The sequence below is a fragment of the Silurus meridionalis genome, chromosome 20 (genome assembly GCF_014805685.1).
Source record: "Silurus meridionalis isolate SWU-2019-XX chromosome 20, ASM1480568v1, whole genome shotgun sequence".
NCBI lineage: Eukaryota > Metazoa > Chordata > Actinopteri > Siluriformes > Siluridae > Silurus > Silurus meridionalis.
The window spans coordinates 3,823,813-3,838,427 of NC_060903.1; the positions used below are offsets into that span (position 1 = coordinate 3,823,813).

The window sequence follows — 14,615 nt, forward strand, 5'->3', positions numbered from 1 at the left end:
TAGAGGGCCAGCTGACATTCCCGACATGCCGCACACCATCTACGCACATCATCGCGAATGTGTTTCCTCTCCGGTTTGAGTGTCCTGCATTACTTTATATAATTTATCCTTAATAACAGCAAAGTAGGGATAGGAAAGCGTGCTATTTGGCTGGACGTGCTGACCATCGATTACTCTCACCTGGTCCAGGGCATGTCGGAGGGTTTTGTCTCGCGACTGAACCGATGGCTCAAGGCGAGCTGGGCTTCCACCGAAAGGAGCGGCAGAAAGCGGAGGGCTCGCTCCGAGCCCGCCCATTTCCAGGTGCTGGCCACGCACCCAAACAGCTTCAGGAATGGTTTGGCATCATCCTGCAGGCCCATCTTGTTTAGTGGGACACTAGGCGCAGGTGTTGGGGCTGCTCGTACTGCCACAGTACATTTTAAATAGATGAATGGATCAATAGATTGATGAAAGGCTGGAAGAATCAAACCTCTAAAGCAAGAGTCTTTAACTGAAAATTCATGAGGTCCAGTTAATGAACCCTCCTTGCCAGCTGAGGTCCGGACAATTAGATACCTAAAAACATGAATTGATGATGTTTGCCAGACTAAATAAATTAATGAAGACAACATTTTTATTGGACACATTAAAAATGAATACATAAAAGGAAAAGGAAAAGTGCTTTGTTTCTGCTGAACCGAGATTCCAGATCATAAGTAATGAACGCATACCTCACTGGTTAAAAAAACAGAAAACAAACATTGACAAAATACCGAAAGCAATATCATTCAGAAACACAAACACTAACTTTCCGTATTTTTGAGAACGCCATTGTTTTTTACTCACTGAAAGTTTCATCTTTTGCACATTTCTCGCTGCTGTCTTCACTGCACGCTCAACTGCAAGTCTGATCATAGAAACAGTGAGCATAGTAACTGTAGTAGTGACCCCTTGGCATCGTAGGACCCAAACAGCTCTACTGAGCCCACCTTGATGTGCCTGATACAAATTTGGATTTATTAGAAAATAGCGTTTGGCATATATTAATTTGATTATGTGAAAAGGCTTTGCGGTCCGACCGGGGCATTTTGCGGTCCAGATTCGGACCGGAGTCCTCCAGTTGGCGACCCCTGCTCTAAAGGGAACTTAAAGTGTTAAAGCAGCAAGAACACTGAATATCTCAAATTGGTGAAATACATATTATTAGAGGAGTCTAATATAATAAGCAGATAAATAATTACACATTTGCAAAAAAAAAAGGATAATGGTTGGTTTTACAAATGAATAATATAAGATGTTATGGCCGTTATAAAGTCTAATAGCTATAGATCGGAAAACCTGAACCCTTGAAGTGGTGTTTGTTCTTCACTGACACCTTCAATAGAAAGAAGGGATAGGGGATGGTGACTGATATATTCAATATTTCTAATGTTAAGCTGTTATTGACTCAGCTTGCACCATTCAATGCTGGTGAAGCAGATGTTGTTGACAACCAAACACCAATTCACACACTCACACACACGCACACACGCACACACACAAACACACAGACACACAGACACACCGACACATACACACGTAGAATGTGTCCAGATTCAGCATTTAAATACTTCGAATTGTATATTGCGATTATATACTGCACCTACAAAAAAAGTTGGGACATTGTGAAAAATGTAAATAAAAACAGAATGCAATGATTTGCAAATCTCATAAACCCATATTTTATGTACAGTAGGACATAGAAACATATCGAATGTATAAACTGGGGGGAATTGTACCATTTTAAGGAAAAAACAAGGCAATTTTAAATTTGATGGCTGCAACACTTCTCGAAAAATTGGGAAAAGATTTTGGAAAAAGTAAATGTTATTAAAATTAAACAGTTCGAGAAACATTTAATTAGGTTAATTGACAACAAGTCAGTAAGATGATTGAGTGATAAATAGTGCATCTTAGAGCGGTAGAGTCTCTCAGATGTATAGATGGGCAGAGCTTCACAAATCTGTGAAAGACTGTGCCTACAATTTGTGGAACAATTTCAGAATGTTATGTTCCTCAACATAAAATTGCAAGACAGTTGAGTATCTCATCATTTACAGTACATAATATCATCAAAAGTATAAAACAAACTTCAGGAACTGATCTCCTCAGTTCAAGATGTACAAGTACATGATGTTACACAGTGGTAAACATGGCCATGTCCCAACTTTTTTGAGACCTGTTGCAGCCATCAATTTAAAATGACCGTATCTTTTCCTTAAAATAGTATATATGTAAATTGAAATTCAAACAAAAATTGTACATTAACTAGAAACATCAAAAAAACATTTTACACACACAAACTGCAAATATAAGTGTACAGTATTCTCTGTTAAAACATTTAATATGATTTTTTTGTTTTATGGTGAATAGAATAGAAATGTATGATTTGCAAACATTTCATTTTGCCTTTATTTACATTTTACACAATGTGTGTGAACTTTTTTGAATCAGGGTTGTTCCAATGCAACCTGGGAAATGTGTATAAATGCTTACACGAATGCTTGTTCTCAGGCATATTTGACACCCTTAGAGGATAAAGAATGCAATGACCATTATCTGCTAACCTTCAGACAAAATGCACAAAGTAATCGCTTACACATGAGAGGGAAGGGAAAAGAATGCAATGAGAACTTTCTGCTTGTGAACTTTTATCTAACAGCTTGATTGGGTTGCTTTGTCTTTCTAATGCACCTGTCATCCCTGATAGTGACTCAAGGCTAAACAGAAAGTAGTATTCAAAAAAGGTCTATCTGTCGACAAAAAAATCCCTCAAAAGTTGAAATAAGTCATATAGACTTTGGGTCGGATCATTTAGTAGTTAATGCAAAACTTTGGCTTATTTGTCTAGACTTTGGTGATCATGGTGAACTATTATTTTTTCTTCTTCTTCTTTGACTTTTTAATGTTATTATTATTATTATTATTATTATTATTATTATTTTATTATTAATATTATTATTATTATTATTATTATTATTATTTATTTATTTATTTATTTGATTTGATTTCTTATTAGAACAGAAACAAATCTGTGGGGTTTTCCAAAAGCTTACATGGCACAACGTGACAATTTAACCACAATAAATGTTGCCTCTCCAACCAACACTAAGAACACTGTGTGAAATCTGGGATTTATTAGTATAAAATTTGTAGCAATGTTTAATCAAAGGAGTCTGTTTAGATTTTTCTTCCCAAAATAAAAAAGCTCTCCAATAAAAAGCGTTTTGGGTCACGAAATAAAAGGTTGGCCCTTGAGCAAGGCCCTTCTTAACCCTTCTTGCTCCAGGGGTGCTGCACAATGACTAACCCCAGCTTCATACTGTCGCTGAGAGAGTGACTCAAGACCAAACAAAAAGTAGTATTCAAATAAGGTCTATCTGTCAACAAAAACATCCCCCAAAAGTTGAAATAAGTCATATAGACTTTGGGTTGGATTTACCGTATCTTTAATAGTTAATGCAAAACTACTTTGGCTTATTTGTCTAGACTTTGGTAATCATGGTGAACTATTATTTTTTCTTCTTCTGTTTTGTCTTCTTCTTCTTCTTTGACTTTTTAATATTATTATTATTGTTTATTTATTTATTTGATTTCTGATTATATCGTTATGAACACAATGAAATGGTCAATCGAACAGGTGAAAGTTAAGCTAAATTAAGTTAAGACAAAAACAAATCTGTGGGGTTTTCCAAAAGCTTACATGGCACAGCGTGACAATTTAACCACCAACCTGTAAAGTTGGCAATAAATGTTGCCTCTCCAGCCAACAATAAAAAAGCTCTTCAATAAAAAGCGTTTTGGGTTACTAAAAGAAAGGTCAGCCTTTTAACAAGGCGCTTCTTAACCCTTCTTGCTCCAGGGGTGCTGTACAATGACTAACCCCAGCTTCATATTGTCGCTGAGATATGCAAAAAAAAATTTGTTGTAGATCTGGCAAGTAAAAGCCTCTAATAGCCATTAAAGCTACTGAAATTAGGCAAGTTGTGCCTTTCTCATCGACATTTCACTGACATTTATAATTTACTTTAGTTTTACTTACCAAATTTGATGAACACTATACACTGATGCAATAGCTGTATATTATATAGTTACAATATCTAAAAAGTTGACGGAGAAGAAGTTCAAGGACAACATATAATTATGCAGACGAAAAAGTTATGCAGACATACAGGTTTGAATGGCTTTGTTTACAACTATGCCAAATAGCAAAGGTCTTGCCCTAGAGCTACTGGTGGTGTCAAGGGTAGATTTGGTGTTAAGCTTCAAAGAATGAATAAAACCTCCCAAAAGAACATTATGTTAAGCACACTGGCGCTCACAAAAGTACATTATGACTTTTAAACTATTTAAAATAAAAAAATACAGGATACCTAATTGCAGGGTCTCCTCCCTGTGAGCCAATCAGATTAAGAGACAGAAATGACACCTCTCTTGTAAGTTTTGCTGCCTTTTTTGACAAGTCGAATCAAGTCAGGTTTTTTTATTTGCATTCCTGTTTATAGCTTCTATACAGCTTCTATACGTGGCAAAAAAACAGCTGTTATTGGGTGTGACACAAACGTACACAAAATAATATAAAATGCAAACAGTGTGAGAGGATTACAGGACAAAAAATACACATAAATACACAACGCTCATAATAATAAATGTACTGTGTATAAGCACATATCTCTGATAATGCAAGTCATTACAATATACCAAATAGTCAATAAAACAATTAACTTTTAAACGTATATTTTTTTATTGATTATGGCCAAGTCAATATAATAATTATCCATAATTATCCTCACTTACACTTTATTTTTTAACCTCAATATAAGTACCTGTGTAATGTGAAGAATATTAAGTAGGATTGTATGTGCAGCAGCAAGAAAGATAAAGATTTCTGACTGGGAACATGCTGTGTCTCCTGATGGTTTTTAGTCTGGATTAGACTGGATAAACTGTGCTGTATCATTTCCTGTTTATACTTTAATAACAGGACAAGAAGGAGGTTTATGGATGTGGTGAGGGAAGACATGCAGGTGTGTGTGTGTGTGTGTGTGGGGGAAGAAGAAGACTGTAATTACATGACTGTAATACAAATTCTGTTCATATCTCTTAGACATTAGACAACAATCGAATAGACGCTTCTTCTGAGTTATTTACAAATTCTGCTTCTGTTTTTCTCAAGTACAGAGAGATTCAGAAACTCTTAATAATTCTAAATTTATCAAAATCAATCACTTTTCATATCTACTTTCACTAAGGATAAAAAGAGTACTTGTAGGTGGGTGCAAGCATCGTTAACCAGAAATGTGTGGAAACATTTGTGTTTTTTCTACAGTGTGAAATTGACATCTGGTCTTGCATCATCCTTCTACTACACTCTAATTCATTACCTTTAAAAAAAACCTTTTTTAACATAAGTAAGTTACAATAGGGTTAGTTTACATAGTTCAACTTATCATATATCTTCTCACCAGTAATATCATTATTTCTACATATTACTGGAGACATAGTACCCTCAAACGGTGCACCACATTTGGTACCATATTAGGGGAGTTTTCGACTGTAGCCATAGCAAGCCTGTGTGCACTGCAACGTGCCTGCTTACACATGTCTAGAAGGAAACTGACTCAGGGGAGTTGACCTTTTGTTTATTTATTTTTTAATAGGCCAGTGCTGCTGCTGCTGTTGATGTCCTAAAGTGACTTCTTATTCATGTTTAAACCTATTATTTTTTTATTTGCATTTTTTGCATTGTGTTTATCTACAATTCTAATGAAACTGTCTGGAGTAATGTATTGTAAACTCAAATCAATTGGCTATACTTGTGAATTCTAGGTAATAACGGTATTTTACAGATATTACATATTTGTAATCTGCTATTAAACCTACATCAGGTGGCAAACAGGAGATGGTTTATATGTTGACCTGTAAAAATAAGAAGTCAACATATAAACCATCTCCTATCACATAACATGATGACACAATGTCCGTGTTAATGCACAGTTTACACAATGTGGGTTTTTGTGAACGAAAGCCACGGCTGTGTAACAAAAGTTGCAACATTTTGCAGCTGAGTTTTTCCGATCACGTATGTCGCAGATGAGATGTCATTTAATGACTTTGCTAATTTTATTTCACAATAATGTTCAGGTCAATAAGCCAATTAAATATATGTAGACAAATAACCATAACATCCATGTATGGTTATTTTCCAAACTGCTGCTTCATGAAAAATAGGAAGCACACCTCTTTATGTACTATAGAATTGCAATTCCCACTGGAACAGCATGTTCTAGCATGACAGTTCTCCATGAAAACACAGGTGTGTGTCTGTGTGGGTGGGTGGGGGGTTATATGTGTGTTTTAAGGCTTGAGTGGAAGGTGGCACGCACAGAGGACTGATCTCATCATCACTGAACAGCTATGGGGCAAACTGAAACCTCGACTTTACCACAGACTTCCAGTTACTGATCTAACTCATGTAATTTCAGCTAATTGAGCATAAATTCCTACAGCCAAATGCCAAAATCTGGAATGATGTCCAACACGCACACAGACATGATGTCCAACATGTACATGGGTATGACGCTAAGGTGTCTGATGTTCAGGTGTCTCCATAGTTTTTGCCCAAACAAACATTAAATCCTTAAATGATATGAAAAACATTAAAAAGTCACAGTGAAAACACTGAAAGACTGAGCAAATATTTCCTTCCTATTGCATTGTTTCGGGCAGAGCAATAACAGTACCCTTCTTTGACATTGGTGCGTCACAGGCCCAAACTTCCAGAAAATCCCCCTCCCTAGCAGAAAAGTCAAGACTATGACGTAAGACACGCCTCCGCGGCTTAGCCAATCACAGCGCGAGACAGTGCCTACAGTAAATAGGAGCGGAAATTCCTCTCATTCACTCTGACAGGCGCTTATCGGACGGTCACGTTATTCAGCGGCAGAATTCACTTCAACTTCGTTTCAAAGAGTTTACGGACAAACGCTCTACAATGCTTCCCGAATCCTCAGAAGAGTGAGTGAACACTTTTATACCGTATTATTTATGATTAATAAAAAGGTGAAAACAGAATGGAGGAGGAGCTAAACGGGGCGCGCGCTAGCATCCGAACCCGCCATGCGACGCGGAAGATGCTGAAACGTGTGGCGAGAGTAAATACAGCGTTCCCTGAAAAAACCAAGTGTATTTATTACTTTATATATTTATATGTAGGGAATTCAGTGTATTCGATGTTGTAGTGAAAGGTTGTGTTCTGGGGATGGGATGATGATGCCGGTAGACCAGGTTGAGTATTTGAGGACCACATTGTGGTCCGAAAAGCTTCTTAAAAAAACAAGTTTATTTTGTTTAAAAAACGTGTTTTATATTTATGTATTTGTTTGTGTATATATATCCATTTCAAATGCACAACGAACACAACATAACCTGGGATGGAATTTATTGTAGTTTGTTGGTAGCCATAGCAACCATCGTCGAGCCGCGACGTGACTTCCGTCACGTCATGTGGAAGGAAACGGACTCAATTGAACAGATTATATTTTTTTATTGCTGACGTAATAATATTAGTAATAGTGATATCTAATAGTATTTAGTAATAATATCTAAAAATAAACCTGATATAAATTTCGATTTTAATTTTACACACCTTTGTTTTTGGGTTTTTAATCTATCTATCTATCTATCTATCTATCTATCTATCTATCTATCTATCTATCTATCTATCTATTAATACAAGGTGTTAAGATTAAACAAGACAAGATTTGTTTTATTCATTTGTAATAAAGATTAATTTGGTTCAGAGACATGATAGTAAGGAAGAAAAAAAGTTATATATATATATATATATATATATATATATATATATATATATATATATATATATAATAACACTGTTATTATAAAATAAGAGTGTTATTCTAAAATATATATATATATATATAGTGTATTATATTGCTGTTCCGGTATCACGTTCACAGCACCATATTTCAGGCTGTGTGTTTCCTCTATAAAAATCATCACCATTCCAGTGCAATACGAATGGGAAGGGCAGTGCTGTACTTTGTGACACGTGTGCTATGAATTCTGCTCTGATGTGTTAAATGTAATACCAGAAGGAGAGTGCATCATGACACTTCAAGAGTCTTGTGACAGGGTTTCAGAAAAGAATTTAACAAGTATGATCTAAGTATGATATTGTTCATGTGACTTTAGTTCCTGGTAAATACTGCGACGCTGTGTTTAGTGAGTGCGTTTTGAGCAAACATCATTTTATCAGTGTAAAAATGTTAACCGTATTTGACTATGTGTGTGTGTATGAGGGTGTTTGTGAGGGTGTGTGGGGAAAAAATGACAAGTTTTCAGTGCAGAAGTGTGACCCTTTTAAAGCCTACTATTTTATATTTCCAGATTGTAATTTTATAGTCTTTAAACAGAATAATCAATGCTGTCCGTATTTTGTTTGTTGTTTATCCCTGTTTGTTGTGTTTTGTTCTCCTTTATAACCTAAACAACATGCCATGTGAAACTCTCTCATCCACTCCCTTTTTTCCCTCATGACTCATTTTTACTATACAGGTACTGTGAGAGCTGTGTTTTATTGTTTGGTAGGTTAATCTTTCTCTTCCCACCTTGCCTTGCAGTTATGGTTATGAGGCCTGCAAAGCAGTAGTGGATTGGCTGCTAAAGCAGGCTGAAGTGCGCCCCCTGGTGGGCATTGTGTGCGGTTCAGGCCTCGGTGGCCTCGCCGACATGCTGAAGGACCAGAAGGTTTACAGTTACAAGGATATCCCAAATTTCCCACAAAGCACAGGTGACATTACACATTACATAATCGTGATATTAATCATCAGAAACGTGTCATAGGTTTGCTGTGACTACTATTTCTGATCTTTAAGTGTTTGTGATCGGTTAATGACTTATCACAACTCGGTTTGTTTCCTGTGTGTCCTCTAGTGCCTGGTCATGCTGGTCAGCTGGTGTTTGGCACGCTTAAAGGAAAGCCATGCGTTTGCATGCGGGGACGTTTCCACCTCTATGAAGGCTATCCCATCCAGCAGGTGAACTTCAGGAACTTTATTTCAATTAGTATAATATTTCTTTGAAAAAATATATAATTTTCTGTTATTGATTGTAATCAATTTTAACCTATACACAACTGAACTCATTTGTAGGATTACTATATAAGAAAAAATATATAAATAAATATAAATATAACTCCTAGCTAATAACAGCAGGCATTCTAGTGCTTCAGTGCCTTTTACTGTATAATAATTGTTGTTAGATGATGAAGTTATATCAAGCTTTGTTCTTTATGCTAGGTCACCATGCCCATTCGCATCTTTAAGATGCTGGGTGTCGAGACGGTCATTCTGACGAATGCCGCGGGAGGGCTGAACCAAGACTTCAAAGTTGGAGATGTGATGATAATAAAAGACCACATCAACATGCCTGGTTTTGCTGGAAACAATCCCCTGTGTGGACACAATGATGAGAGGTAAGGGGGGAAAGTACACCGTGTATAAGCGCTGTTCCTGTGAGTGATTTGCCCAGAGCACATCATGAATCTTAATATGATTATAGGGTGTGTAAGTGTTTCTCACTCTCTATTTCCTGTTTTTTTCTCAGGTTTGGGACCCGTTTCCCGTGCATGTCGGATGCCTACGACAAGCACATGAGGCAGCTGGCCCACGAAGTGGCAGCAGAGCTCGGCTACTCTCAATTCATTAGGGAGGGTGTGTACTGTGTGCTCGGTGGCCCATCGTTCGAGACCATTGCTGAATGCAGAATGCTGAACCTTTTGGGTGCCGACGCTGTGGGTAAGTTCGGGGGCAGTTTCTAAGTATGGTGTGTGCTTTTTGAGCATCACATTCCACATTTAGTCCCATTTTGCTCTTTAAATCCCTCCACTCTTCTTGGAAAATGTTTCACAAGACTTGTGCTTGTGGACATATGTGCACATTCAGACACAAGGGCGTTAGTACAGTGAGGTACTGATGAAGGTGTGGAGGCCTGGGGTGCAGTCAGCACTTTAATCCATCCCAGAGGTGTTCAATAGGGTTGAGGTCAGAGCTCTATTGCAGGAGATCTTTCACTCCATCCCATGCAAAGCATATCTTTATGGAGTCAGGTGTCCCAATACTTTTGTCCATACAGTGAATGAACAATGAGACAAAAACAATGTAAGAGATATAAATTATTCATAGCAGAATCCCGTACCATCCTTTAATATGATACGTACAGTAGATGATTGTATTATATTAGAATTATATTAGAATTTGATAGAGTAGGTTGTAATGAATGAAATCACAGAAAGCACAAAGACACCTGAAACCATTCTTTAAAGCCATCTAAATTCATTCTGTTCTTTAATGCTCTGTTTAGGAATGAGCACAGTGCACGAGGTGATAGTGGCCCGCCACTCTGGAATGCGAGTCTTTGCCCTCTCTCTTATAACCAACAAGGCCGTGATGGACTACGAGAGCGAAGAGAAGGCCAATCACGTCGAGGTCCTTCAGACGGGTGAGCAGCGCTCGCAGCAGCTGGTTAAACTGGTCTCCACCATCGTGTCTCGCATCAACCAGCCGAACGACCTCTAATTCCGAGGTCTACGACAGCTATATAGCGATCCACACTCCCATATGTACATGACCATGAATTTCAAAATGAATCAATAAAACATGATTATATAATGCCTATACTGTTTACATTCCCAAGGGAAAATGTTTTTTTTTTAGAAGGTTCCATTCCTGTGCAATGTCTTAAAACTAACAGTGCACTAAAGTGCGTTTTATTTTAACAGGGTGTGTGTGTGACCAAGAACTATCGAAATACTGTCATTTGTTACTACTTTGATCAGATTATTTATTAAATGTATTAAAATAATTTCTGTTCCATATATAAATTAAATTGAGTAGTGATGAAAGATGGAATGTTTTTTAATTTATTTCATTTTCTAAAGGTTTTCCACTGCTTGCTTTTTAAAATGTAAGAAAACCCAGTACATTTAATATTTTTGTAAAATATATATGTTGTAATGTGGGACATTTTCTGATGCATTTATTAAATTTACAAGCCAAAGCAAAATGTATTTTGTCTCATCTTTACCATTTCACCTTTTCTTTGCTGTCTCTCAGGCCATCAGTGGCAGTGCTATAGTGTGTCATAGTTTCTTGAATTCTTCAATCAATCAATCAATCAATCAATTAATCTTTATTTATATAACACCTAACATCTACCAGCTAGAACCTAGGTGCTGAACAAAGTGCAAGAGGCCATGTGCAAAATAGGAATCAAATTTGAATTAACATAAAAATAGTAAAATATACAATATCATACAAAAAGAGGTAAATTGTAAGAACTTTAAAGAGAGGAGAAATAAAACAAGCATTAAAACACAACAATTAAAGTAAACGTTAAGAAGCAGACGACTAAGCACACCCTCTACTACACAACAAAGGCTTTGGTGAAAAAGTGGATCTTTAGCTTTAAAAGTAGAGAATTCCCTTTCCGAGGTGCGCTCAGGAGGAAGGGAATTCCAAAGCTTGAACTTCTAAATTCTTATTTTTTATATTGATATCTACAAATAATGCACTGATTAATGTGTTTAAAGAAATCTGGACATAATAGTCTGGACCCATATTTTATTTATTTATTGGATTAATCCAGGGGTGTCAAACTCATTTTCACCGAGGGCCACATCAGCATAATGGTTTCCCTCAAAGGGCCAGATGTAACTTTGAGGCAATATAAATGTAGCTAAATGTAATATAAAATAAATGCAACTACTCCTTTATGTTAAATAACTCTGGATTTTTATTATTCAACTTACAAATATTACATATATATATTTGCATAAATGTAAAAATAAATGTTTGCTTGTTGCTCTGTTGTAACATAAATCCTTTTCATTTGTCAGCTTATGAAACCCACATTACTCCATTAATCAGCGGCAAACTATCCAAGTGAATAAGGATAAATAACAAGTTATGACATTAACTTTGTTCAAAACATTTTTGTCATAGTTGAGAGGGACAGCAATTGTGAGCTGCTAAGAACATGTGTGACACGTGTAGCTGTTTTTCCTGAAGGCTCACTTTTGACACGTGTAGTTGTTTTTCTTGAAGGCTCACTTTGGCATACTTAGCTCGGTGTTTGGTGTCAAAATGCAGACGTAGATTTTACACTTTGACAACCGCCACTGCCTCATAACACAAAAGACATACCAGTTTTTCCTCTGTGAAGCACAAACATATATTCACTTTCTAATATTTCTTGAAACGGCCTTCCATCTGCATCAATTTTTCTCTTCCTGGACAATTTTGGATCATTGTTTGTATTTCTTAATTGGAAAAATGTCACTGATGTAGCAACACTGCAATCTAGTGGTGGGATGCTGTCACTTCATGGGTACATGATATGCATGCATTAAGGGAAATAAAGTTTATGTTCATTGCACCAGTTTGACTTATTTATTATAAGATAATCAGACCTTTTTTAGCTCTTGAAACCACATAAAATAAAGTGGCGGGCCACATTTAGCCTGCGGGCCTTGAGTTTGACACAGTTTGTCACCCAATTTCCTTCAGGCTGCATCCTGAACCAAACATACCAAACATATATAAAAATGTGCAAATGTTACACTTCTGTGTTACATTTTTTTTCTTATTGAAAAATCCTTACCTTAGCATGAACAACAGCTTTACACACTCTTGGTATCCAGACAGTGTGCAACATTCAGCTGAAATACTTAGTATCTTGTAAACCATGCCAAAGATGTTCTTCACTAGTTGAATATTTCTTTCTGTGATCTTTGTGTATTTTGTGTTCCAGTTCATCCCAGAGCAGTTTAACAACATTTAGCTCTGCTGTCTTAACAGGTCATTCCATGATAGATAACACTCCAGATTACTGTTTGCTCTTCAAGTAATGTTTACAGAGCTTGGACATTTGGTTCATGTCATGGTATGGTGAAATCGTTTCTAATTAGTTAATTAGCAATTCAGATTGAAGTGCATGTTGCTGAAGTATGGAATAGTGGCCATGTTGTTTTAGTATTGCTTTCACCTTGAATAAGTTCCCTGGCTCCAAAGCAATTCCAAACCTTTAAGCTTCCACCTTCATGTTAGACTGTGGCTGTAAGACAATCTGCTAACATCTTATCTCCTGCTCTGTCTTTCTTCCAGTCATTTACTGTCTAAATCTTCTAAAAAAGGAACAATAACAGTTTGGAGAAGGACCACATATGTGTAAAATCTCTTGCTGTTCACTTTTGAGTAATTTATGTCATTAATACAGGACCAACAGAATTCTATAGGACCCCATTGGCCTTCCATGGGGTAGTACAGATGTTTATTAGTGAAGAAACGAATCTTGGTAGAAAAGTGTGTGTGTGTGTGTGTGTGTGTGTGTGTGTGTGTGTGTGTGTGTGTGTGTGTGTGTGTGAGAGACATAGGTGGCAAAAGTATACACATCCTTCACTTAAGTAGAAGTGCAGATACTCATGTTTTAAAATACTCGGGTAAAAGTTGAAGTACTGACTACACTTTTTTACTCAAGTTAAAGTAAAGAAGTTTGGGCTCTGACATGTACTTAAGTAAAAAGTAGCCTTTATTACTACCAGTTTTAGCACAATGCTGGTAACTGGACGTTACTTCAAATTAATATTAGGGCTGTCAATCAATTAAAATATTTTATCACGATTAATGGCTTGTCATGAGTTAACTCAACATTAACCAAAACTTTATCGTAGATTTTTATCTGTTCTAAATGTACCTTAATTAATAGTTTTCAAGTATAAATATTCTAATCAATATGTGCATGACCAACAGAAGGTTAATTGTGTGCATCATGGCGGATTTTGGTAACCAGTGGTGATAGACAGGTTGATGGACGAGGTCAGACAGGAGTCTCCCTGGACTATGATGTTTGCGGATAATATTGTGATTTGTGGTGAGAGTAGGGAGCAGGTTGAGAAGAGCCTAAAAAGGTGGAGGACCGTGCTGGAGAGAAGGGGAAGACAGTAGTAGGAGTAAGACAGAGTACATGTGTGTGAATGAGAGGGAGGGCAGTGGAGTGGTGCGGTTGCGGGGAGAAGAGGTGGAGAAGGTGGAGGAGTGCAGGTACCTGGGGTCAGCAGTGCAAAGTAATGGAGAGTGTGTTAGAGAAGTGAACAAAAGAGTGCAGGCAGGGTGGAGTGGGTGGAGAAGAGTGATAGCAGGAGTGTGATAGAAGAGTATCTGTGAGAGTGAAAGGGAAAGTTTATAGGGCTGTGGTGAGACCTGAGATGTTGTATGGATTAGAGACAGTGGCATTGAGTAAAAGACAGGAGGTGGAGCTGGAGGTAGCAGAGCTGAAGATGTTAAGGTTTTCATTGGGAGTGACGAAGATGGACAGGATTAGAAATGAGTTTATTAGAGGGACAGCACATGTAGGACGTTTTGGAGACAAGGTGAGGGAGGCAAGATTGAGATGGTTTGGACATGTGCAGAGGATGGACATGGGGTATATCGGTAGGAGAATGCTGAGGATGGAGCCACCAGGAAGGAGAAAAAGAGGAAGACCAAGGAGGAGGTTCATATATGTGGTGAGGGAAG

General features: G+C 37.2%; 1 protein-coding gene across 1 annotated transcript; it reads left to right on the top strand.

Moving 5' to 3' along the window:
- The first annotated feature begins 6,886 nt into the window (after positions 1 to 6,886).
- LOC124403470 (purine nucleoside phosphorylase-like) lies at positions 6,887 to 11,106 on the top strand. Its single transcript, XM_046877239.1, has 6 exons — positions 6,887 to 7,038; positions 8,664 to 8,833; positions 8,977 to 9,080; positions 9,342 to 9,517; positions 9,649 to 9,839; positions 10,405 to 11,106. Exons 1-6 carry the CDS (start codon positions 7,016 to 7,018, stop codon positions 10,617 to 10,619), a joined length of 879 nt encoding a protein of 292 aa, XP_046733195.1. The 5' UTR covers positions 6,887 to 7,015; the 3' UTR covers positions 10,620 to 11,106.
- Positions 11,107 to 14,615: the final 3,509 nt, after the last annotated feature.